Source organism: Nomascus leucogenys, unplaced genomic scaffold (genome assembly GCF_006542625.1).
Source record: "Nomascus leucogenys isolate Asia unplaced genomic scaffold, Asia_NLE_v1 000737F_110007_qpd_obj, whole genome shotgun sequence".
NCBI classification, from domain to species: domain Eukaryota; kingdom Metazoa; phylum Chordata; class Mammalia; order Primates; family Hylobatidae; genus Nomascus; species Nomascus leucogenys.
In genome coordinates this window covers 84,834-110,228 of record NW_022097266.1, presented here as the reverse complement: position 1 = coordinate 110,228, position 25,395 = coordinate 84,834, and the positions used below count along the sequence as shown (strand labels likewise).

The window sequence follows — 25,395 nt, the reverse complement described above, 5'->3', positions numbered from 1 at the left end:
CTTGGGAGGATGCCCTGCTGGGGACGCCCACCGCCCTGACGACCCCTGACCTCCCCGTTGCAGTGACGACCGCAGCCCGGAGGTGTTCCGCACGCGCATCGAGGCAGCCACCCAGATGCAGGCGGTGCTGGGTGCTGGCGGGAAGCCCAACTGCCTGGTCATCGACGAGATCGACGGGGCCCCTGTGGTGGGCTCCTTGATGCCCGGCAGGTGGGTGGGTGGGCAGGCAGGCGGGCAGCAGGCCTGGACTCACCGTGTCCTCTGCACCTCCCCCAAGGCCGCCATCAACGTCCTCCTGAGCATCCTGAACCGCAAGGGCCACAGGAGGTGGAGCCACAGGGCCCGGCCGTGCCTTCGGGTGGCGGCCGACGGCGCCGAGCAGATGGGGGGCTCCTCATGAGGCCCATCATCTGCATTTGCAACGACCAGTGAGTGCACGGGTGGGCGCCATGGTCAGAGAGGCCCGGTGCCTGGAGGGAGGGTCCCGGCCCGTCCCTGTGTCCTGGGCTGTGGTGCCAGCCCTGGGGTCCCTGGCCCTGCCGCTCTCCTCAGGTTCGCACCGTCCCTGCGGCAGCTGAAGCAGCAGGCTTTCCTGCTCCACTTCCCGCCAAACTCTGCCCTCGAGGCTGGTGCAGCGGCTCCAGGAGGTCAGTGGAGCCCAGGGCGCCGTGTGGCTGATGGCAGGGTTGGGGTGTGGCCTCGTTCTGGCCCCTGTTTCTGTGCCCCTCCCCATGGAACCCTGGTAACCCCTGAAAGGATGGGCATACCATCGGGCCCTCCAGCAGCCCTCCTCCCTCAGGTCTCCCTGCGGCAGGCATGAGGGCCGACCCGGGGGTGCTGGCCGCCCTCTGTGAAAAACCGACAATGACATCCGGGCCTGCATCAACACCCTGCAGGTGGCGGCCGGCAGGCACCGAGTGGGGTGGGGTCGGGAGTTGGCCGCCTCTCATGCCCCCGGCCCCGTGTCTAGTTCCTGTACAGCCGGGGCCAGCGGGAGCTGAGCGTGGGGACGTGCAGCCACACGCGTGGGCCTCAAGGACCAGCGCAGAGGGCTCTTCTCGGTGTGGCAGGAGGTCTTCCAGCTGCCTCGAGCCCAGAGGTAGGCGGTGGCCACAGCCTTGGCCCAGATTCTCACGGTGCCCGGACCTCAGGACGCCGGCCCTGCGTGTGGGCCAGCACGACCCTCGAGGCGGGGACTCAGTGTCCTGAGCCCGCGGCTGCCTGGTCCGGCCTCTAGGGCCCTCCTCAGCCTTTTCCTGGCTTGTTCTCACCCCTACAGCCTTGGCGGGTCAGCCAGAGAAGCCTCCAGGGCCCCCCTGTGGGAAGGACACCCCCAGTGTGGTGCGGCCTCCAGGGTGTCCCTCTCCACGGCGCCCCTTGACTCAGGCCCTGCCCCAGCTACACCCTCATTTTTGTCACATTTGGCCTGGGCTGTGTTTCTGAGCTCCTGCCTGCCCACACCGCTTGGTCTCCTGTGGGCAGGAGCAGCCAGCATGTCTCTGCCCTGACCTGGCATGGGACCCCAGGGGATGCTGGCCTGGTCATGCTGCAGGACATGGGAGACGCTGGCCTGGGCCCGTGGGATGTGCTGCTCCTGGCCTGGACCCTGGGGGGTGACTTTCCCTGGGATCCCCCAGCCCCAGAGGGTCAGGGCAGGGCTCCTCCTCGGCTTAAGGGAATGTTTCGGGGGGTTGAGGTCCGGGCGTGTCTTTGGCTGTCTCCACCTAAGCGAGGGAGCAGGGGCCCTGCTGAGAAGAATGAAGTGGGTGGCAGCTCTGATGGGGCCTCTGAGTGTCCCTGGGAGACGGTGGGGCTGCCCGTGCTTTTAACACGGGTCCGTCTAGCTTCAGCACTCCACCTGCAGGCGCCGTGTGGGCCAGGACCCCGCCCCGCCTGCTGACATACTCCTGCTGGGTGACGGGGACGTGGGCTCCCTGACCTCTGCCTCACAGCGATTCTACCGTGTCCTGCATGCCACTGCCTCTGCGGGCGAGCACGAGAAGGTGGTCCAGGTACCTATATTCCACCAAAATCCCTGCCTGGGAGCTGCTTGGCTGGGACCTGGGCTGTGCCCCTGCCCCTGCCAGCCCTCCCGTGTGGACGGGGGTGTGGAGAGAGGCAGGTTCGGGAGATGGGGGGCCAGGAAGTCTCTGAGGTGGGAAGCAGGAGCCAGGAGTGTGGGAGGGGCTGCAGGGCCCGGGCCGGCAGGCAAGGAGGGAGGGGCGGCCGTCTGATGCGGGAGGTCGCTCTGGTGGCTGCTGGGGACTCTCAGCGGGTTGGGGTGGAGCCCCTGCCCGACAGCCTGGCCTGGGGCTGTGAGGGGCTGGATTCTGGACTTCAGATGCACGTGGGGTGGAGAGCAGGGCGCTGAGGGCTTCCTGCCGTCCTGCCTCTGGGACTCCCTGCCTAAGCTGCCTACTGACTCTAAGCAGCTTTGGATTAGCAGCTGGGGATCCACAATCAATCCCCAAATCCCAAAACCCACGATGTGGAGGGGCAGCGTGGAGCAGCGGCGGGGTTAGGCTTCCCCGCGGAACGGGTGGGGAGGCCACGGCCTGGACTCTGGTGGGCGGAACTTCCTCAGGCAGTCTAAGGAGGGGCTGAGTGAGGCTGGAGCCCTTTGGTTCCTGGAGGCCGCCTGGTGGGCGGTTCACCCCCTTGTCTCAGTCTCTGTCAAGCTGTAGTGAGGATGCTCAGGGTGCACCCTCCCTCAGCCCCCTGGGCCCCGTGACCCCTTGCTGGTGTGTGCTGCTGCCCCAGATGCCCAGCGTTGTGGGGAACCTCGTGGAGGGTCTGCGAAGCGTTGTGGGGCAGGCGGCAGGCAGGAGTGGAGGGTCTGCGGTGGGAGGCGGAGGGTCCGCGGTGGTGCACCTTCCCTGGGGTGGGCAGGAGCTCAGGGGTTGCCGGCCGCCTGCAGGGCCTGTTTGACAACTTCCTGCGCCTGCGGCTGCGAGACTCCAGCCTGGGCGCTGTGTGTGCGGCCCTCGACTGGCTCGCCTTCGATGACCTGCTGGCGGGGGCTGCTCACCACAGCCAGAGCTTCCAGCTGCTGCGCTACCCACCCTTCCTGCCTGTGGCCTTCCATGTGCTGTTCGCTTCCAGCCACACACCCAGGATCACCTTCCCCAGCAGCCAGCAGGAGGTGTGCTTGCCCCGCGCCACTCCTGCCTGCCCCCTCCCCTGTGCCCCCCACCGCACTGCCCATGTGGCTGCCCCCGGCCCCACCCATCGTTCCCCATCCGCCGTCCTGCCGCCTCCCTGTGCCCTTCCCCTGCGCTGCCCGTGTGGCTGCCCCCGGCCCCACCCACCGTTCCCCACCCACCATTCCCCCTCCTCTCCTGGGAGGCCCCGGTGACCAGGCCTTGGCTCACCCCCTGCCCCAGGCCCAGAACCGGATGAGCCAGATGAGGAACCTGATCCAGACACTGGTGTCTGGCATCACGCCAGCCACGCGCAGCCGGGCCACGCCCCAGGCCCTGCTCCTGGATGCTCTCTGCCTGCTCTTGGACATTCTTGCCCCAAGCTCCGCCCCGTGAGTGCCGTCCCCCAGTGGGGGACTCCCCACCTGCTGCCTTCCTGTCCCAGGTGAGCACACATCTGTACTGCTCAGCCCCCTGCCTGCTCAGCCCCCTGCCTGCTGCCCTCCGTCCCCCAGGTGAGCACGCAGCTGTACAGCACCCGTGAGAAGCAACAGCTGGCCAGCCTGGTGGGCACGATGCTCGCTTACAGCCTGACCTACCGTCAGGAGCGCACACCCGATGGCCAGTACATCTACAGGCTGGAGCCGTGAGTCCCCCGGTGCCTGGGGTGGAGGCCTGGCCATGCTGCACGCTCCAGGGCCCGCGTGGGGCCAGGAGTCTGAAAGCACGGTCGTGGCGTCGGGGGTGGCGGGCCCCAATGTGTCTTTCACTCAGATGTAACCGTGAAGGGGGGTTACCTCCAGCCACCTGAGATTGGCTGTGGGACCTGAGCTTTGCTGCAGAGCTGCTCCCAGCCTCAGCACCCCCACATGGAACTGGAGCTGGGGGCCACCAGAGTGACTGCACTTTCCAAGGCTCCCTTTCCCGCTGTGGGATGGCCATGGGGGTGGCAGGGGTGAGGCACGGGGCAGTGGCCCCGGGGTCCTGCTGCCCCAGCGATGGCACCAACGTGCAGGATGCTGAGTCACTCTCCGTGGCAGCCATCGGCAGGTTTCATCATCTCACGTACGCTTGCAGTTGGGGAAACTGAGGCTCGGGGCAGTTGAACCCAGCTGCCGCAGGGTTGGGGTGCGGTGGCACCAGGACTCAACCCGACATTCCCACTGTGGCGTTGTGGCTTTTGGGGTTTGCGGTTGGAGCGCCCGGCGGGTCTCTGGCCCTGGGCCTGGCCCCACTGACCTGCCCTGGTGCCCCCCACGCTGAGCAGGAACGTGGAGGAACTCTGCCGCTTCCCTGAGCTGCCTGCCCGCAAGCCCCTCACCTACCAGACGAAGCAGCTCATTGCCCGCGAGATCGAGGTGGAGAAGATGCGGCGGGCGGAGGCTTCTGCCCGGGCAGAGAACAGCCCGCAGGTGAGCCCACCCAGGCTCTGGTGCAGGTTGGGGCCTGGGTGTGCACCATCCCCACTGTAGCCCTGTGTGGCCAGATCTCACGATGCCTGCTCCCTGCAGGTGGACGGGAGCCCCCCAGGGCTCGAGGGTCTGCTGGGGGGCAGTGGGGAGAAAGGGGTGCGCCGACCTGCCCCACGCAACCATGAGCAGCGGCTGGAGCACATCATGAGGCGAGCGGCCCGGGAGGAACAGGTGTGGAATGGGCAGCCGTGGGGGTGGGACCAGGGTACGTACCTTTGGGGGTGTGGCTAGGGCAGTCGAGGCGGGGCCAGGGTCTCTTCAGGGGTGGGGCCAAGACACCCATGGGGCGGAGCCAGGGTACCTTTGGGGGTGTGGCTGGGGCCATCATGAGGCAGGGCCAGGATACCTTCAGCGGCCGGGCCAGGATACCTTTGGGGGTGGGGCTGGGGCAGTCATGCGGTAGGGCCAAGGTATCTTCAGAGGCAGGGCCAGGGTATCTTCAGGGGTGGGGCCAAGACACCCATGGGGCGGGGCCAGGGTACCTTTGGGGGTGTGGCTAGGGCCATCATGAGGCAGGGCCAGGATACCTTCAGCGGCCGGGCCAGGGTACCTTTGGGGGTGGGGCTGAGTCGCAGGAGGAGTCTGGCTGAGGGTGGGGCTGGCTCAGTGCCGTAAGGGGGGGCTCTGAAGGACCTGCTCCCTATGTTCAGCATGACCAGGGTTCTACCCAGGCCTCAGTTTCCCGTCTGGGCAGAAGAGTGGCTGTATTGGCTCTTCTTGATTGGCACCTGGTGGGGAGCAGATGGCAGTGAGGGGTGAGGGGCAGCTGGCCTGGGCTGGGTTTGGAAAGGTGTCTCAGAGGTGCTCCGGCTCCTCCTCCCGGGAAAGGCTCTGGGTCTTCCTGTGTTGGGTAGGGGCTGGATGGGGCATCTGTCCTACGGGACTGACTAGTCCCTCCTCCCCGTCAGCCTGAGAAGGATTTCTTTGGACGTGTGGTCGTCAGGAGCACGGCAGTCCTGAGTGCAGGTGTGTGTGGGGGGGGGTTGGGGGGTTGTGGGGGGCCTGGGGTGCTGGGGTCCAGCTGAGGAGCAACCCTGTGGCCCTGCAGAGGACACGGCCCCGGAGCAGGACTCAGTGGAGCAGCGCATGGGCACGGCTGTGGGCAGGAGCGAGGTCTGGTTTCGCTTCAACGAGGGTGTCTCCAATGCTGTGCGGCGCAGCCTTTACATCAGGGACTTGCTCTAGTTCTCTCTGACCCGCGGACACGCCCCCGCATTGCTTCCCGCAGAGTGCAGAGGAACGGAAACCTGGAGATGTCTTTATAAAGTCACACCTTTACTGACTGTTATCACACGAGCGGAGTGGGGTTCACAGGATGGTGCGAGTGGGGCCGGGAGTGGGGCTCACAGGATAGAGTGAGTGGGGCCGGGAGTGGTCTCACAAGATGGTGTGAGTGGGGCCAGGAGTGGTCTCACAGGATAGAGTGAGTGGGGCTGGGAGTGGGGCTCACAGGATGGTGTGAGTGGGGCTGGGGGCAGGCTTACAGGATGGAGTGAGTGGCGCCAGGAGTGGGGCTCACAGCATGGTGGGAGTGGGGCCAGGTGTGGTCTCACAGGATGGAGCTAGTAGGGCTGGGTGCAGGCTCACAGGATGGAGTGAGTGGGGCCAGGCACGGTCTCACAGAATGGTGTGAGAGGGGCTGGGTGCGGGGCTCACAGGATGGTGCATTTGCCCTTTTCCACCCATGGGTTGTTCTTCATCAGGTCGGGGTTCAGGAAGGGGTCCTTGGGAATCCCATCCTCGATCCACTTCAGCAGCCTGCGGGTGGGCGGGTGGTGGGTGAGTGGTGGCACCTGGCCCCCGAGGGCCTCCTGCTGCACCTGCCTGTCGGCGGCGGTGGTGGTGGCTATGAAAATGAGCGGCCAGCGCAGGGCAGACAAATGAGAGGCAAATCAGGCGGGTGGGGCACTCACTCGGGGATGGTCCTGGATGCCATCTCCCGCTGGAAGGCCAGCTGGTACTTGAGGCTCTCCACCTCTTTCTTCATCTGTGGCACGTCCCACTCCTCCATGGGATCAGGGGCTTCCGAAGCAGCCAGCCTGGGGCTGGAGGGCACAGGAGGAAGCCACAGGGCCGAGGCCGCCAGCCTGTAGTCCCCACCCCCACTGCTCCCTCCCCGCAGGCCTGAGCCGAGCCCCCCAGGATGAAGTGGGGGAGAGTCACCACCACTGCCTGGGCCAGTCCCCTAGGCGTTGCTAGGGTGCAGGGCACAGGGCGAGTTCCCACGAGGCCCCAGCTCCCGCCTCCCCCAGTGGGACTAATTAACTGCAAGAAACTTTACATCCTTAGCTACTCCCCCATACCCCCCCCACACTTTACGAAGGTCCCTTGCAGGCAGCAGAAAGGGTGCTCAGCACAGCAGGACCCCAGCTCCCACCCTCCTACTGAGGTCCACGCAGGCTGACTCAGACCGTGGTGTGAGGCGTGGGGTGAGGTCCTCAGGAGGTGGCCCCTGCCCTGCCCCGCTGTGTGCCCCTCTGCTTTGCATGGGCAGAGCCCAGTCCAGAGCCAGGATTCCTGGACAGGAATGTGCTGCTGCAGTTTGCATCTCTGGCAGGTGGGGTGTGTGCTCAGGATCTTAGGGGCTCAGGCTACACGACCCCAGTCTGGGACATGGGCTGTGGGTGGCCCCTGGGTCCCCAGTGTGTCTGGCAACCACACACACGTTACCTGCGTGCTTTCTGCTTGTGGCCAGCCTGGGAAAGCCACAGGTTGACACCTCTCAGAACTGCCACAAGTTCGAGGCAAGTGGAGGTGGGTTGCCCCCTGCCTCTCCCACCCCCTACCACTCCAGGGGCCCAGGGAGTCCCTCACTCCCTCCCAACCGTGGCCCCATCCCCAAGGTTGGGAGACAGGGCTGAGCCTTGGGAGGGTGGGTGTGGCGTTGGCGTCAAGTTTGGGGGAGCCTGCCTCTGGCTGTGAAGGGGCCTCCTGGCCCAACAGTCTCCCCATCCCTTTGGTCATGCAGCTGTGCCGGCCACTTAGGGAGGGGCCCAGGGCCTGAGGCTGGTGGAGTCCCGGTTGGTGAATTGGGCAGACTCCCAGCAGCCAGCAGAGGGTCTGCCCGTAGTGGGGTGGGAGCCCGGGAGCGAGCGGGGGCAGATTTCTGGGGGAGTGATCAGGGTCAGGCAGAGGATTCCCTCCCGGAGACCCTGGAGTTCCAGCACCCCCACCCGCCCCCATCCCCGGTGCAGGCCTTTCCTTGGAGACCCTACGCTCAGCCTCGCGGGTGCGGGACCAGCTGCGTGCGGGTCCTCCCGGGCCCGGGGTGTTGGCGCCCCGCCCGCAGCCCAGTTCTCGCTGCCCGGCCCTACCTTCGCGCAGCTGCCGCCAAGCCTGGCCACCCGCCCGGTGCACCCCGTGGACGCCCCAGCCACGGGACTTGGTGGGCACTGCAGGCGGTGCACGGTGCTCAGATGGACACGGCTCCCCCGCACCGCGCGAGCCGCCTCCCTGCCTGCAGCACCGGCTTGGGTTGGGTTTTGCTGCCCGCGGGGCAGCTGCCCTCGCCCCGGGAGTTAGGGTGAGCCCAGGGGACTGACCTGGGCCAGCCGAGAGCCGCGGGGCCTCAGGGCCCTCCTTAGCCCCAGGGGCCTGTTCATCGGACCTACCTTGAAAAGGTGACAGCGGAGGGACAATGATGACAACGGCCAGGCGACCGCGAGTGACAGCGAGGGCCAAGTGATGTTCGGGAGTCCACCAGGCAGAGCCCTGGCTGTGCCCCGCCCCTCCCGCCACCTGGGCCCTGGCGCCGCCCCCACGCCCACCCCCTCCTCAGGGCTGGGCTGACCCCAGAGATAGCCTGTGCTGCCACCTCCCCAGGGCTCACCCAGCGGGTGGACACACAGCCAGGGGCCAGTGTGGGGCTGGTCCATTTTCCCTGAGGGGTCAGCTTGGGCCCTGGTGGAGAGGTCTCCTTCCACTTGGGGTGGGTTCCCCCTCCAGTGTCCTGAGCCAGCTGGGAGGAGTGGGGATGGGGCTGGGACCCTTTGCCTCTGGAGCCTCTGTAGCCTGCAGGGTTCAGGCGACCTTCAGCTGTGCCCCCCTTACAGGGGCATCCTGTGCGGGCCATGTGGCTCACCCTGGGATGTGAGCCTCTTGCTGCTAGGGGCCCTGGGGCTCCGTGGAGCTCCTTGCTCTGGCCCGATCCCCCGTTCCCAGACCAGTAGCCAGCCCAGGGGGCAGCTCCTGAGGCAGGAGGGTGCCGTGCTTTTCAGTCTGATCTGAGCTGAGAGTGGCGGCCTGAGGCGTCCCCAACACCGGCCCACTGTGGGTGCTCTGAGGCACGCTGCCTTGGGAGAGGTGACCCCAGCTGCAGCACTCGGGCTGGGGTTGTGTGACCTCGAGGCTCTGGGGAGGGGGCTTCCCTTTGGGGCTCCGCACCTGTCAGCCTGCAGAGCTGAGACTGGTCCCTTTTCCTCCGTCACGTTTCCCCGTGTCTCCTCCCACCCTGCCCTGGGTGCACCCCTTGGGCTCCTGTGGGAGCTGTGCCCCGTGTACCAGCAGGTGACAGACGCACCCGGCTGCATCCTAGGTGGGGGCCCCCAGGCAGCAACAGCAGCCTTTGGGGACACAGGGCCAAGCCTCCCCAAACTCAGTCCCTGCAGAAGCTGGGCAACCCACGGGGAAGCCTGTGCCAGGCCCTTGGCGGGTGCTGCCAGAGCCAGGAGCCTGTGAGCAGGTCACTCTGCCTTCCCCAGTGTCACAGGGAACCACCCGGCCTGCCTGGGGTGGCCCAGAGCCCTGCAGGGGTTGTCGGGGAGAGGTGGGCCCTGTCCCTCTCGGGCGCCCAGGCCCCTGAAGTCACTCAGCAGGACTTCCTGCCACTGTGACTCCGTGAATCGGGGCCACCTGCACCTCCCGCTCTGATGTGGGTCGGCTGGATCAGAGGCGCCTCTGGAACTGGGGCACACGAGGGAAGGGATTATTTTTATTATGGATTTGGGGGTGGGGTGGGGCAGCTTAAAGCGCAGGGCACCAGGCCTCCTCCTCAGGGCAGATGGTTGCCCCTCTTGGCATAGTGGGGGCTGGACGAGGTCTTCTGGTCCCAGTGCCCGCTGTGCCCTGCCTGTGCCCTTGGGTGCTGTGACTCCAGATGCACCTTAGTTTCTGGGCTGCTGAGGGCTCTCCCTGTGGCTGGGGGCACCACTCCGCCCGGGCGCCAGACAGTGAAATGGCTGTTAGGGGAGGGGTGTGTGCCACCCCAGGATGCAGGCAAGGCGGAGGGGGACCCCGGGGCATGTCCCCCACGTTCACTGGGACAGCAGGTGGCTTGGAACCGGAGCCAGGGCCAGGCAGGGGGACACCCTGAGCTCTGCAGCTGAGTTGTGAGAGCTGGGGGTTCTGTGGCCGCTCTCAGGACCCCAAGCGGCCTTTGCTGCTCATCTGGAGGGACCTAGGGAGTCTCCTAATGGGGTCACCGAGGCTCCAGGTTCTGGCTTTTGGGCAATTCACGGGACCCAGTAAGGTCACTGAGGGTGCCTGAGCTCTGTCCAGCATGGCCAGTGCCCCCAGCGAATCAGGACACGGGTTGGAGTGTGGTGTGGGCCACCAGGACAGCCAAGATGGGCCTTGGGGCTGATCCAGGCAGATCCTGCCATCTTCAGCGTCTCAGCAGGGAAGTGGCTGTGTGCACCTGCATGGTGGATCCGGCCTGCCTACCTGAGCAGGGTCTGGGTGACCCCCAAGGCCAAGGGCAGGAGGAGGTTGAGGGAAGTGGGGGCAGGGCCAGGGTGAGCCGAGGGCCTTGGGTCTGCTCCAGGCCCATGTCCCAGGCATGTGATGGGTCCCGTCTCTCACCCCACTTCTGTGGTGTTTCCAGTTGCTGAGGGGGCACCAGTCACCCCCCACCCCGTGTCGTGTGGACCCTCAGAATCAGAAGCAGGTCCTGTGCTGACCTGGGTGGGTGCAGTCACCTCCGCTCCTGTGTGAGGGGCTGTGAGGGCGCATCTGCAGTAAGACGGGGGTCTCGAAGACTGACTTCGACCTTCCTACCAAGGCTGCACTCGGAAACCCCCAGACACATCCGGGCGCTGATCCCTTGAGCTGGGGTCAGCCTCGGGGGCAAGAATCTGCCTCCCCCGGCCCCACAGCTGGACCTGGCTTCAGCGATTCTCACTGGGAGGAATGGCAGCCATTCCGCCACCGGAGTGACCACAGCCTCCCGAGGCCAGGGGCTCCTTTCTGAAATTGGGCCACTAATTGGGCCGCTGGGTGAGAACACGCAGGGCTCTTTCCGCTGGCCTAGAAATGGCTGTCCCTGGCCCGAGGGGCTCCTGACCCATCAGGCATGGGGCTGTGCCGCTGGGCCTGGCTTGGGGCAGGAGCATCAAGACCCCCCATTTACAGCCAACCAAGACCGTGGGGGAAGCACGGGAGGCCGGAGGCCCTTCACGCTGACTTTAGGGCTTGGTCCCACACTGGCACAGGGGGCTGTGACCCCTTCCTAGCGGGAAACTGCGGCGGGGTCTCCCGGGACTGGCCTCTCGCGTGGCCTCAACTCTGAGTGGGTGGGGGAGACAGCCCCCGACACTAGTCAACTCTCCAGGGAACAGAGGGACAACGTGCTGAGCTGAGGGCCCAGGACCAGCGCCGTCCTCCACCCTCCTGTGCCCTAGGCTCTGCAGAGGGCTCTGGCTGTCCTAGGGGGACCCTGTGGCCTGCAGGCCCCAAGCAGCCTGGGGGCGGTGGGTGAAAGTGTGTGGAGGACACGCTGACGTCGCTCAGTCCCTGCAAACAAAACCGCAAACGTGGGGCCTGGCGACATAACGAAGGAAGCTCCTCAGCAAAGGAAGCTCACCCCACCTAGTTAACTGGAGCTCACGGCGACTTTTATGTCATCTGTGAAAGTTTCAAAGTGATTTTCAAAAACAATTTAAGCTCTTGAACCCAAGCACAGAAAACAGAACGGAAAACTTCAAGGGATGGGGTGGGGGAGGGGGGAAGGGACAGCATTAGGAGCTATACCTAATGTTAGACGAGTAAATGGGTGCAACGCACCAACATGGCACATGCATACATATGTAACAAACCTACATGTTGTGCACATGTACCCTAAAACTTAAAGTATAATTAAAAAAAAAAAAACTTCAAGGGAATCCCGGGTGCGTGGCTGTCATCCACACCTGACCTCCATTGTGTGGTCAGGGGCCTGCTAGGGGCTTGGCCGTAGCCACGCTCGCACTGCAGCCTCGGGGTAACGCGCCTGCCTTAGCTCGGTTTATTCTGAACAGCTGCAGGTCAGTGCGTGGTTACAGTCGCCGCAGGTTTCCTGCTTAAGAGACGCCCGTCTCCTGAAAACCTAGGTATCTCTTTGCTAACCAGAAGCATGGCCTGAGGCAGGAGGCCCTGGAAGGACAGAAGCAGGCTGCGCGGTGGATCCCACGGGCTCGGACGCCCTGGCTCCTGGCCTGAGGACTGGAGGTCAGTGTGTCACCAGAAGCAATGCCAGCTGGGCTCCCGGGGATGGGGTGCTGCCCCCATTCAGAACTCGAGTGTGTTTAAGGGGAACCGACGGGCAAAGTTAACAGGCTGCTGGGTTCAGAGGCCCCCACTGCCGGCTACACCAAATTACTCTTTCAAGAGCACCAGCTCAAAGAAGTCGCGGATTTTCCAAAATAGATGCACATTTGCTCAGCTGAGGGTGGTGGGAGGCCTTGAGGCGAGACTTTTCCAAGGTCTGGGGGGGAACAGGAGGGAGAGTGAGTCGCGCCTTCTGCCCCAGGCCACCCTCCGGTGTCGTGGTCCCTGGGGCGGCTTTCCTAGGAGCCGGTGATCCGCAGGGTGGTGGCCAGAGCCGTGCAGCAGCCTGACAGGGCCTCTGGCTTTAGGAGAGTCCCAGCCCACACAGACGGACACTTGCTTTCGGATGACTAGGCTGGGTGCAGTGGCTCACACCGGTCGTCCCAGCACTTTGGGAGGCTGAGGCTAAGATCCCTTGAGCTTGGAAGGTGGAGGCTGCAGTAAGCTGTGATCATGAACAGCTCACAACAGGGAGACCTTGTCTCAAAAAAAAAAAAAAAAAGGGAGAACAAAGTTCCAGTGATTTTGCCCAAGGACAACTAGAAGCTATGACAGTGTGTTTTGGCCTCTGGCCGTCCCCACGGCTTCATTCAAACATCCTGGGCTGGGCGGCCACCACTGTAAGTGCATCAGGGCCCAAGGACCCGCCTGTACCACTAACCACAGGACATGCAGTGAGTCCAGGTTGGCCTCTAAGACCCTGGACGGGTCACGCTGCAGCCCATCGGGGATCCTGGGACCCCCAGTGCAGGGGGCGGCCCTGCTGCTGCTTCTGGGGCTAGGGAAATCACGGAATGTCCACTCTTCCAAATCTGACTGGCAAGTGGGTTTGGCAGAGCCCAGCCAGACGCTAGGATGGCCTGAACTGACCGGAAGCCCCCGTACAGAGGTGGCTGCTGGGGACAGCCAGGTCACCCCAACACGGGTGGGGCAACTGCACACCCCACTTCCCACCCCATGGGTCACAGGCCTCGAATGTGCATCCTCCTACGTGCAGACCAGACCACAGGTGGCCAAGCTCCGTCTCGGGAAATAAGCCTGGGGCCCTGGGTGGCCGGCACTCACTTCCTGGCTCTCTCTACCACCACGTGGGGCAGAAAGATGCAGGCCTGGATTTCTGAGCTCCTGAACAGCTCAGGAACAGCGCGGCCGCTCACAAACGCAGCGTGCAAAGCACAGACTGTTCCAGGGCCTGGCCTGCGCCCACAGGGAACTCCTGCCACACCGGCCTTCTCACAAGGGGACACTGTCCACCCCCAACCCCTGGGGCCCACAGCAGCCCCAGAACAGACACATGCACCCCAAAAAGGGGGTCACTGGGGTAGATGCACACATCTGTGGATCCTGTGTGTCATCTCAAGTGGGCCATAGCCCTGGGCATCTGGTCTTAGGTCCCAAGGCTTTGCCAGCAGAAGCCTCCAGGTGTGCAGGGTCTGTGCCAGAGGCCTCCAACCGGCCACCATGGGCTGTCCACCCGTGTGGCAGCACCCAGGTCCCTGCAGCGCCCGAGAGTCCTCGCACTCAGTGGGCAGCAGAGAGCCCCTGAGTAGCCTAGGTGTGTGCAGATGCACAAGGCTGGCTGGGGCAGGAGCAAGGGAGGGGCTCTGAGGAAGGCGCCTGCGTCCCTACAGATCAATCACATGATATTTGACATGACCTGCAAACGTTTTATTTGCAAAATACAGAAAGTAGACGACAGGAAGTAGTGGCTTACACCTGTAATCCCAGCACTTATGGAGGCCAAGGCGGGAGGATCCCTTGAGCTCAGGAGCTGGAGACCAGCCTGGACAACAAAGTGAGACCCTATCTCTATAAAAAAATACAAAAATTAGCTGGGTGTGGTGGTGCGCACCTGTGGTCCCAGCTATTGGAAAGGCTGAGGTGGGAGGATTGCTTGAGCCTGGGAGGTGGAAGCTGCAGTGAGCTGAGATAATGTCACTGCACTCCAGCCTGGGCGAGAGCAAGACTGTCTCAAAAAAGGTTGAGGCCGGGCACGGTGGCCCACGTGTGTAATCCCAGCACTTTGGGAGGCCAGAGTGGGCGGATCACCTGGCCAACATGGTGGAAACCTGTCTCTACTAAAAATACAAAAATTAGCCAGGGGTGGTGGCCCGCGCGCTTGTAGTCCCAGTTATTCGGGAGGCTGAGGCAGGAGAATCGCTTGAACCCGGGAGGCAGAGGTTGAAGTGAGCCGAGATCATGCCATTGCACTCCAGCCTGGGCAACAGAGGGAGACTCCATCTCAAGAAAAAAAAAGTTTGGGCCGGGGCCGGTGGCTCAGGACTGTAATCCCAGCACTTTGGGAGGCCGAGGTGGGCGGATCACGAGGTCAGGAGGTTGAGACCATCCTAACTCAGTGAAACCCCATCTCTACTAAAAAAAAAAAAAAAAAAAAAAAATACAAAAAAGTTAGCCGGGCATGGTGGCGGGCGCCTGTATTCCCAGCTACTCGGGAGGCTGAGGCAGGAGAATGGCGAGAACCCGGGAGGCGGAGCTTGCAGTGAGCCGAGATTGCGCCACTGCACTCCAGCCTGGGCGACAGAGCGAGACTCCGTGTCAAAAAAAAAAAAAGTTTGGAGCCACGCGGCCACAAGCCTCTTAAGGACTCCTGGAGCTCGCAGAGCCCCCAGGAGCTGAAAGAGGCAGGAAGCGTCCTCCCTACAGCCTCTGGAGGGGTCGTGGCCCCCATTACCTTTTCAAAATGTCACCTCTCCCTGCGGTGTGACCCTCAAAAGCTAGATGTGCCCAGGAGGCAGCAGCCCAGGCCCCGCACCTTCCCTCCCGCTCCCTCTGGCCGCCGGACCTCAGCTAGCGCTGCTCCCTGACCCCCCTGTGCCCTCGCCAGGGCCGCCCGCCGCCTCCTGCCGCCTCCTGCCGCCTCCTGCCGCCTCCCGATATGGCCAAACGCCCGGGCGCGAGCCCCGCGTGCAGGCGTCGGGCCTGGGCACCTGTGGCCGTCCCGTCAGCGGCCGTCTTCTGTCCCTGCATTTAGAGAAGGAGAATGGCAAAGGGACCCGCCCGCGGACCCCTCTTACAGGTGGGGAAACTGAGGTAAGACGGTCAGGGCTGGCCGCAGGGCGTGGCGGGCCCTCGGAGCAGTCGCCCCGACCACCCGGACGGCCCCGCTCGCAGCCTCCGCCCGCGCCCGCCAACTTTTCAACCGACCGTCGCGCGCCGCTTACTTCCGCCTTGGGAGATAATTTCCGGGTCCCAGCAGGAAAGGGCGGGACGCGCACGGTGGCCGCCCGTGTGACGTCAGCGCTCTACGCAGCCATCTTGGCTCCTGGCAGCGGCCGCCCAGGCCTCGGTCGTGGGCTGGGCGGCCATGTTGGAGTCGGGCAGGGGTCTCATATCCGGTCGCTCTCCACTGGCGATGATCGATTGCATTTGACGGACGCGACGCTGGTCGAGAGTCGCTCGCATTGCTCGACGTTTTCTGCAACTCCAGGACCGTAAAATATCTCGAAGACGGCGAAAGGCGCAGGCCCCTGCAGCATCAGATGATCCAGAAGGATGCCCGCCGTCTTTTTGGTCCATTTCAGTTGTAAACCAAGAAGTACCCGGGACAGGCCTCGGTGGGCTTCGGAGCGAGTCTCGGCAAGGTCGAGGTCGCGCCTGGGGGACAGGTCGATGCCTTTCTCCGGAGATGGTTTCGAGGCTCCGTATTTAAAGGGGGAAGGTGGGCTGCGGGGTAAGGAAGGCCCCGGTCCTGTTTCTGAGCCCACGGTGGGAAGAGAAAAGGAACGGCGGGGGGCCGGTGGGGGGACGGGGGTCGCCGACGATGCGTCCCCAAGGTGAGGGGAACGGAGAGTGAGATCTGACCTCGCGTCTGTAGTTACTTGCCCAGCAGCACACGGAGAGGCAGTAACTTGCCCGGCTCCGTCTTCGTTCTGTCCTTTTGGCAGCCCGAACTGGGGTCCTGATATGGCCAAATCCCTCTTACAGGTGGGGAAACTGAGGTAAGACGGTCAGGCTGTCTTGCACACCGTCCTCCACAGTTTCCTAAATGAGATCTGGAATGCTGCTTCCTTGGCACACCTGTGAGATCTGAGGCAGAAGCCAGTGTACAGAAACAGGCGTCGCATCAGTAGGCATTCTCCAGAGGCCAACCAATATATTGGAGAGAGAGATGAATAGACGGATGAGAGTGGGTTTGTTAGGGGAATTGGACCATGCGGTTAGGGAGGGGGAGAAGTCCCAGGAGGGATGCCATCTGCAAGCCTGAGACCTGGGATGCTGGCAGCCTGGCTCGGTCCAAGTCAGGAAACGGAAGAAGCGGGGGAGCTAAAGGTGTGACTCTCAGGCCAGGGCTGAAAGCTGAGAATCCAAGGAGCCGCTGGTGTTAAGTCCTGGAGTCTCAAGGCTGGGGGCCCTGGGGTTCTGATGTCCAAGGGCAAGAGGAGGAAGAGAGAGTCCCAGCGCCAGGAACAAGAGCAGAACTCCTTTTCCCTCTTTTTTTTTTTTTTTTTTTTTTGACAGAGTCTCGCTCTGTCTCCTAGGCTAGAGACAGAATGCAGTGCAGTGGACCTCAGCTCACTGCAGCGTCCACCTTCCAGGTTCAAGCAAGTCTCCTGCCTCAGTCTGCGGAGTAGCTGGGACTACAGGTGCATGCCACCATGCCTGGCTAATTTTTTTTGTATGTTTTAGTAGAGATGGGGTATCACCATGGCCAGGCTAGTCTCGAACTCCTGACCTCAAGTGATCCGCCTGCCTCAGCCTCCCAAAGTGCTGGGATTGCAGGCGTGGACCACCGTGCCCAGCCCCTTTTTGTTCTATCTGGGCCCCCAGGCAATTGACGGTATCCGTCCACATGGAGGGTCTTCCGCTTGGTCCCCCGACTCCCAGGCAGGCTCCTCGGAAACCCTCTCGCAGACACACCGAGAAGCAGCGCTTTATGAGGTCTCCAGGGATCCCTTCAGCCTGCCAAGTAGGTGCTTGAGATGACCCACGGCAGGTCGGATGTCTCCCTCCTCGTCCACTAGGACAGTGTCTGATTTGCCCTCTTTCCCTCCCAGCATAAGCTGATCCAGAGAATTGTCGCAAGACAGAGTTACAAATTTAGTTTAAAGGTCCTCATGGGCTTCATTGGTGATGCTAGATTCGGGCAACGCTTGGCTCTACAAAGAGCAGGGAGTGTCCGGCGGGGCTGAACAGAGGAGGCTGGTTTTCTAGACAGAAGGGCTGAGGAAAGTGGAAACAGAAAACGGATCGCCCACTTCGAAGCTGCTTTCCTTGTAAGGGTGAAAGCAGAAGAGAACTCCTTATTGTACCGGCTGGGACCGGCCTGTTTGGGGATTTGGCTGTTATTACTCTCCTGGTTTCTCAGAAGTTCAGATAAACAACTTAGCTTCAGTTTGGTGACTTGGAACTTTTTTTTTTTTTTTTTTTTTTTGAGATGAAGTCTCACTCTGTCGCCCAGGCTGGAGTGCAGCGGCGTGATCTCAGGTCACTGCAAACTCCACCTGTCCAGGTTCAAGCGATTCTCCTGCCTGAGCCTCCCAGGTGTCTGAGATTACAAGCACATGCCACAACGCCGTGCTAATTTTTGTATTTTCGGTAGAGACGAGGGTTTGCCATGTTGGCCAGGCTGGTCTCAGACTCCTGACCTCAAGTGATCCTCCCGCCTCTGCCTCCCAAAGTGCTCGGATTACAGGTGTGAGCCAGCGTGCCTGGCCACCAGTGGCTTCCTATAGACTTCATTTAACAGAAGGAAGAGAGGGCAGGGGGAGGCTGTGGTAGAGGCTGGGGGATTTGAGGAGAGGCTGCAGAGGTTGCTGTGGGTGAGGAACGGATCCCCTCTGGTTCCCTGAGGAGGGCTGGGAGATGCAGTGAAGTCTTTCTGATGCAGTTTTCTATGAAAATGCTGCCCAAATCTGGACCCCATGGTACCTGGGCTTTGAGGGTTCGCAGAGCCTTTCATCATGTCCCAGGGGGATCCTGCAGAGGCCTCAGTAGAGACGGTGCAGCGGGGAGGGTGTGGGACGGGGCTGGGTGACTTGGAACATGGAGCCAACAGGTTAGGGTGTTCCTGGCAGCTTCTCCCAAACAGGCCACATCAGGATGTCCCAGGGAAGTAGCACAAACCCAAACTGCGTGTGCCCCCTTGGCCCGGAACCTCTGGGCTCTGGAGCGGCTCGGATCTATGGAGTGTTTGCCTCTGGAGCTTCTGCGGGATGTCCAGTGCGCTCTGCGCTGCCCCGGGCTGCTCTCTGCCCCAAAGGAGGCTCCAGCACTGAGGAGCCAGTGGCCAGAGCACTGCCCTGTGGGGAGGCAGACCTGGTTCTCGGGACACTTGATGTGGATGGGGACTGGCCGTCCTCTCCCTCAGCAGGGAGGAGGTGTGGCATGGAGGGACGGCTGTCCACACGGCTGTGTTTGGCTTGGGTTCCTGGCTGGCTGTGCGACTTATTAGGTAGCTGACATGGGTGAGTGGCCCAACCTCTCTGAGGTCTGCTCGTTAGAGGACGGGGAGGACAGTGCTGCCCAGGGCTGTCAGGAGGGTTGACTGAGACGCCGCGTAAAGTGTTCGCACAGTGCCTGCCAGGGGCAAGGTGGGCATCATTAAAAATAATACAGGCTGGGGGTGGTGGTCATGCCTATTATCCCAGCACTTTGGGAGGCTGAGAAGGGAGGATTGCTTGAGCTCAGGAGTTCAAGGCCTGCCTGGGCAACATAGCAAAACACTATCTCTCAAAAAAAAAAAAACAAAAAAAAAAACTAGGCACGGTGGCTCACACCTATTGTCCAGGCTACTCAGGAGGCTGAGGCAGGAGGATCTCCTGAGCCCAGGAGTTTGAGGCTACAGTGAGCTGATTCCAGCCTGGGACACAGAGCGAGGCCTTGTCTCTAAACAAACCAAAAAACATGAATGCTGGCGTATGCAAGGCGCTTAGCCATAGGTTAACTTACATGGAAACTATTAATTGAAATCAGGGCTTTGGCCAGGCGCTGTGGCCCACACCTGTAATCCTAGCACTCTGGGAGGCCGAGGCGGGTGGATTGCTTGAGTCCAGGAGTTTGAGACCAGCCTAGGCAACATGACGAAACTCTGTCTCTACCAAGAATACAAAAATTAGCCAGTCTCTTAACCCAGTCTCAAAAAAAAAAAAAAAAATATATATATATATAAAGTTAAAAAAAATTGGAGGTTACATGGTTCTGGATGGGATTTTTTCTGTTGCATAGAAATTGTGTCTAAGGCTTAAATGTGAAAATAGAAAGTACAAAGTACTCGCATGACCGAGGGTGGGATGTAACCTCAGAGCGCTGGGGTCTCATACCTGCCCAGTCCTATGGGAGAGGCTGAGAGAGGCTGGTGCTGGCGAGACTCAGTGGCTGGTGGGGACTCAAGCTCTGTGGTGAGAATTGTCACCATGGTCTTCAGTTACCCCTAGAGATGCCTGCAATGGTGTGGGCTGAGTCCCACTCCCCAGACGGGGAAGTGGAGGACTGCAGACAGCCCCTGCACCCACAAGAGCAGGACAAGGAGAATGGAGTGAGCGGGAAGGGCTGGGGGTGGGGGCACCCCACACCTCAGGAGCAGGCGGGCAGGCTGCTAGTCTGAGAGGAGGCCACGGTCTTGCTGCTCCCAGCTGTGAGGTGTGAGCCTCTGAGACTTGAGACAGTCTTGTGAAGACCCAGTTCAGGGTTGGAGCACGTCGTGGGGTTGGTCAGAGACAATCCTCAAAATCCTCTGCCTGGATCCCCCGACCCCCACTCCACCAGGGCAGGTGCAGGAAAGAACAACCAAATATATTCCAACATTGGAGGACATACAGGCTGCACAGATCCGGTCAGCCCACAGAGCAGCACGTCGGGGGTTGCAGCCAAGGAATAACGTGAAAGAGCTGTGTTTACAGTTCCCAAGGAGATAAATGAGGGAAGAACAACAAAGAAGAACAGGGAGACATGCAAAAAGAACAAGGAGCCACCTGCACATGAAAAACATAATTGTGGCCGGGGCGGAGGCTCACGCCTATAATCCCAGCACGTGGGGAGGCCGAGATGGGCAGATCACCTGAGGTTGGGAGTTTGAGACGAGCCTGACCAACGTGGAGAAACCGTGTCTCTACTAAAAATACAAAATTAGCCGCGCATGGTGGTGCATGCGCCTGTAATCCCAGCTACTCGGGAGGCTGCGGCAGGAGACTTGCTTGAATCCAGGAGGCAGAGGTCGCAGTGAGCTGAGATCGCGCCACTGCACTCCAGTCTGGGAGACAGAGCGAGACTCTTATCTCAAAGAATAACAGAATAACATAATTGTAGAAATAAAACCTCACCGATGGGTTGAATGACAGCCCAATCCCTGCCCCGGAGTGAAGGAGTGAGCCCTGACAGAACCAGGGAGGGTTCCCCACACAGGGAGAAACAGTCGCTCACTTGATCAGCTGCGGGCTCCTCAACGCTGATTTGTTTGCTTTTCTGTGCATAAACATTTAGCTTCATAAGACACAGAATAAAACCATGTCATTTCTCATCCTACTAAAAACCAGTCTACCAAAAAATGCCACAATGAACCTTTTCATACCTGTAACTTTATATACGTGTGTGTGTGTGTATATCCTATATGTCTCATACGGGGCTGAGAGCTCAGGCAGTGCTCCTTGGCGCAGCCGTGGCTGGGGGCCTCAAGGACTGCATGGCAGCCCCCGGGGTCTGTGAGGCCAGCAGGAGGCAAGGAGAGGCTAAGACCCCCAGGGAGCGCCCAGGCCTGAACCCCTCCAGCGCCGCTGACCCGGCAGTGACCGCACAGACATCCCCTCTGCCATTGCTGCGGGACTGGCGAGGACGCCGGACCGACATGGGCTCCCCCTCCCGCTCCGTGGGTCCACCCCGGCTCCCATGGTGCGGAGCGGCCGGCTTGGAGCCCCTGTGGGACGGAGCGGAGGTGGAGTAAGTGCCCGGAGCTCTCGGCCATCATGTGAGAATGTTTTGCTCCATGCTGATGCCTCCCTCAGCACCGTCCTGTGTTGTGGATTGCGCAGCTCTCACGGGGTGGGGGCGGTTCTGCCCCCAGGGAATGCCGGCCGGCATCTGGAGACGCCTGTGGTCTCGGCTGGTGGAGCCCGGGGAGGCTGCCCAGGACTCTGCGCCCCGCAGGACGGCCCTGCCGCGGAGGACGGCCAGCCCCGAGCCCCCAGTGCTCCAGGGCCCGGGACAGCCCTGCCTGCCCTGGGCGGATCCCCGGGGCCACGCGGTTCAGGCCGCGCTCCTGCCCGCTGGGGTCTCCTGCTGTCCTCGCCGTCGCCACTGGGTGGAGCCGCAGGTCCGTGTGATCGTCCCCGTGATCCCGGGTTCCGGAAGGATCCTTACCCAACGCTGGCCCAGCCCGGCTCCCGAACTCTGCTCTCAGGACCCTTCACGATCCTAAAACCATTCGAGCTTTTGTTTACGTGGGCGGCTGCTGTGGACATTCACTCTACTAGAAATAGAGCATTTAAAAATGTTCACTTTTTCGCGTAAAAATAGCAATAAATCCATTGCATGTGAACATAACATTTTAATGAAAAACAACTGTTTCCCCGTAAAAAAAAATGTAGTGGGAAGAGAAAGGAGGCCTGGCTTTCTGTTTGTGCTGGATTCTCATGTCTGTGTCTGTTTGCAAGCCTGTGGCCTCCGGAACATTCCGCCCCACACTTTCAGGAGAGTGGGAAGGAGGCCGAGCGCAGTGGCTCACGTCTGTGATCCCAGCACTTTGGGAGGCCGAGGCGGGCTTATCACCTCAGGTCAGGAGTTCGAGACCAGCCTGGGCAACATGGTGAAACCCTATCTCTACTAAAATGCAAAAAATTAGCCAGGCGTGGTGGCGGACACCTGTAATCCCAGCTACTCGAGAGGCTGAGGCACAAGAATCGCTTGAGCCCCGGAGGTGGAGGTTGCAGTGAGCCGAGACTGTGCCATTGCACTCCAGCCTGGGCAACAGAGTGAGACACAGTCTAAAAAAAAAAAAAGAAGGAAACCATTCTTAGAAGTGTCATGAAAACAGATTTGACCTCGGGGACCCTGGAAGCTTTCTGGATCCCGCTTGAGAAGCATGGTCTGGACACAGCCACCAGATGCCTGTTGTGGGGCCAGATGCCTGTTGTGGGGTCTTTATCAACATTGCTTGGCTGCATTCATTCATTCATTCTTTCAGAGATGGAGTCTTGCTCTGTCACCCAGGCTGACGTGCAGTGACACAATCTCGGCTCACTGCAAGCTCCGCCTCCTGTGTTCAAGCGATTCTCCTGCCTCAGCCTCCCGAGTAGCTGGGATTACAGGCGCCCGCCACCATGTCCGGCTAGTTTTTTGTATCTTTAGTAGAGATGGGGTTTCACCATGCTGGCCAGGCTAGTCTTGAATTCCTGATCTCAAGTGATCCACCTGCCTTGGCCTCCCGGAGTGCTGGGATTATAGGCGTGAGCCACCATGCCCGGCCATGCTTTGCTGCTTTTAAATCTTTTTGTTGAAGACGAGGATCAGACATACGTTATTACTGTTTTCAGAGTAGAAACCAGCTTGAGAAAATCCTATTTGTAAGCACAGTCACTCTGGGAGGTAAGACTCCTCAGTCCAGAGTCACTGAGGTCCGGATTGTTGGGGAATTACAGAAACCCCAGAAGCAGCTGAGGAGAAGTGGGGCTGAGATGGGGGCCTGCGAGTACAGCCAGGCTGTGCAGAAACTCGGAGTGTGGCACGTGGGTTCAGCCAGGCCCGTCTCTTCGCTTCCCTTTTGGGGTCTGTGGAAATGCCGGGCTGATGTCATTATGGGTGAATCCTGCTACCTTAAAAAGTTTTTTTTGAGACAAAGTCTTGCTCTGTCACCCAGGCTAGAGCGCAGTGGTGCAATCTTGGCTCACTGCAACCTGTGCCTCCTGGGTTCAAGCAATTCTTCTGCTTCAGCCTCCCGAGTAGCTGGGATTACAGGTGCCTGCCACCACGCCCGGCTAATTTTTGTATTTTTAGTAGAGATGGGGTTTCACCATGTTGGCCAGGCTGGTATTGAACTCCTGACCTCAAGTGATCCATCTGCCTCGGCCTCCGGAAGTGCTGGGATTACAGGTGTGAGCCACCGCACCCAGAGTGCACTGGCGCAATCCTAGCTCACTGCAGCCTTGACCTCTCCTGGGCTCTAGTGATCCTCCCACCCCAGTCTCCTGAGACCACAGGTGGGTACTACCACGCCCGGCTAATTTTTTAAAGTTTTTTTTTTTTTTTTTTTTTTTTTTTTGATAGAGACGAGGTCTCACTATGTTGCCTAGGGTGGTGTCAAACTTCTGGTCTCAAGTGATCCTCCTGCCTTGGCCTCCCAAAGTGCTGGGATGACAGGAATCTTAGTACTTTAAACAAATAACAGGTTTTCTTTTGGGCAGCTGTGGGTTTTCAGAAACACCGAGAAGACAGTGCCGAGCCCCCATCTGTGCCCTCCCCGCGGGGTCCTGTGGAGGTCACACCTCACACTGGCGCGAGCCGGGATCGACGCGGTTCACCCGAGTCCTGGGCCTTCACCGAGGGGCCTTTCCCCATGCTGGGACGGTTCCCATCCGGCTGCCTGGGCGCCCCTGGGCTGTGAGCCCCCCTGGGCTGTGGCCGTTTCTCGGACTTCCCTTGGTTATGGTGGTCTGGGCAGTTTTGAGGAGGGAGGTCAGTGGTCTGGGCAGTTTTGAGGAGGGAGGTCGGTGGTCTGGGCGGTTTTGAGGAGGGAGGTCGGTGGTCTGGGTGGTTTTGAGGAGGGAGGTCAGGATTTCCTAGAAGGTCCCTCAACCGGGGCTTACCATACTTTTCTTGAGGCTAGAAGGGACCTGTCATCTTCCCTGTAGGCACCTGTGTCCCTCCCCTGTCACTGGGAGGAGGTGAGGGGAACCCCAGAGAAGAGGTCACATAGGGTCAGGCCTGGAAGCCAACAAGGAACGGGGCCAGGGGAGGCCTGGTGCCCTTGGGAGGTGCAGGGGTCCCGGGAGAGAGCTGAGCACCAGGAAGGGTGCAGAAGGCCGCCCCGTCCACACCTGCTGTGCCCCATTTGTTGTGGGTGGGGGCAGGGGTGTACCTAGTGGGAACATGTGGGGCAGCCCCCTCCCCCGGCCTGGGGCCTCCTCTCAGCAGGGAGCAGAGGCTGTGCTTTCTTTCTTTTTCTTTCTTTCTTTTTTTTTTTTTTTTGGAGACGGAGTCTCCCTCTGTCGCCCAGGCCGGAGTGCAGTGGCGCGATCTCAGCTCACTGCAAGCTCCGCCTCCCGGGTTCACGCCATTCTCCTGCCTCAGCCTCCCGAGCAGCTGGGACTACAGGCACCCGCCACCACGCCCGGCTAATTTTTTGTATATTTAGTAGAGACGGAGTTTCACCGTGTTAGCCAGGATGGTCTTGATCTCCTGACCTCGTGATCCGCCTGCCTTGACCTCCCACAGTGCTGGGATGACAGGCATGAGCCACAGGGCCCGGCCCAAGGCTCTGCTTTCGTCAGGGGCTCTGGATCTCTCGTGGCTGGACTCGGAGGGTCCAGGTGTCCTCTTGGCTTCTCTGCACAAGCCTCAGCCCCCATCAGGCACCCCCTGCCCTGCAGCCTGCCTCGTCCCCCACAGCGGGGCTTGCCTCTCCAGGCGGTCTCACGGGAATGCACGCTCAGGCCGCCTTTCCCCGGAACCTGCAGCGGCTTTTCTGAAGGCTACTTCTTGGTGACTGGGGGCTCCTTGGGGCCGTCCCCAGCCTCAGGCGGCTGCGTTGCAGCTCAGGGACCCTGAGGATGGAGGACCGCGTTCTGCTGCTGAAGACTTGGAGTCACCTGGCAAGACGGAGCGAGAGGGGGAGGGTGGCTGGCACGGGGACTCTGTCTGCTGCCTCGCACGCACGCACCTCGGAGGACTCTCCGGCCAAGGCTGGGAGGGGTGAGTGTGGCTGCAGGCGCACGGTGGTGAGGGAGGGGGAGGATCTGACCAGGAGGCGAGGAGGAAGGCTCTGGCGAGACGCAACCCTTTGGCGCCACTGCCGGCCATCCCCTTGCTGCCCACTGTCACCTGCCAGGCCCTCACACCTACCTGGTCCTGGTGACAGCTGGTATGTGAAAAGCCTGTTTCCTCCCCTAGAAAAAGCACATTTGGTTCCGTTCTCCACTGACACGTTTTTAGCTGAGTGACGATGGAGGCTCCTGGCTTTTAACAGACGTTGTTAACGAGCCTCTGTTCCCTGGTGGCCAGCAGACGCAGGCCGACCCACGGTTTTACACACCACAACTGCATGGCGGCGGCCGGGCGGCCCCACGTGGCCCAGGCAGGAGGTGACGGCAGCGTTT

At 61.2% G+C, this 25,395-nt stretch overlaps 2 protein-coding genes across 3 annotated transcripts; one reads left to right on the top strand and one right to left on the bottom strand.

The window, feature by feature from the left end:
• Positions 1-52: 52 nt before the first annotated feature.
• LOC100605238 (chromosome transmission fidelity protein 18 homolog) lies at positions 53-5,898 on the top strand (the record flags this gene model as incomplete). The annotated part of the gene is given in 17 exon segments (XM_030808977.1): positions 53-187; positions 278-311; positions 314-428; positions 553-610; positions 612-663; positions 815-850; positions 853-896; positions 971-1,011; positions 1,013-1,099; positions 1,865-2,012; positions 2,918-3,142; positions 3,384-3,536; positions 3,656-3,786; positions 4,408-4,552; positions 4,652-4,783; positions 5,521-5,578; positions 5,661-5,898. Coding segments are annotated over 17 exon segments (1,731 nt in total), but the record flags the coding sequence as incomplete, so codon positions are not given.
• On the bottom strand, positions 5,857-8,304 carry LOC115834220 (guanine nucleotide-binding protein G(I)/G(S)/G(O) subunit gamma-13). 2 transcript variants are annotated; one of them, XM_030808976.1, is made up of 4 exons: positions 8,224-8,304; positions 6,526-6,657; positions 6,240-6,370; positions 5,894-6,068 (listed from the first exon to the last, which is right to left on the bottom strand). In XM_030808976.1, the coding sequence occupies exons 2-3, from the start codon at positions 6,621-6,623 to the stop codon at positions 6,265-6,267; spliced, it is 204 nt and encodes a 67-aa protein (XP_030664836.1). In that variant the 5' UTR covers positions 6,624-6,657; positions 8,224-8,304; the 3' UTR covers positions 5,894-6,068; positions 6,240-6,264. The 2 variants fall into 2 exon arrangements, with proteins under 2 accessions (XP_030664835.1, XP_030664836.1); XM_030808975.1 differs by having other exon boundaries at positions 5,857-6,370.
• Positions 8,305-25,395: the final 17,091 nt, after the last annotated feature.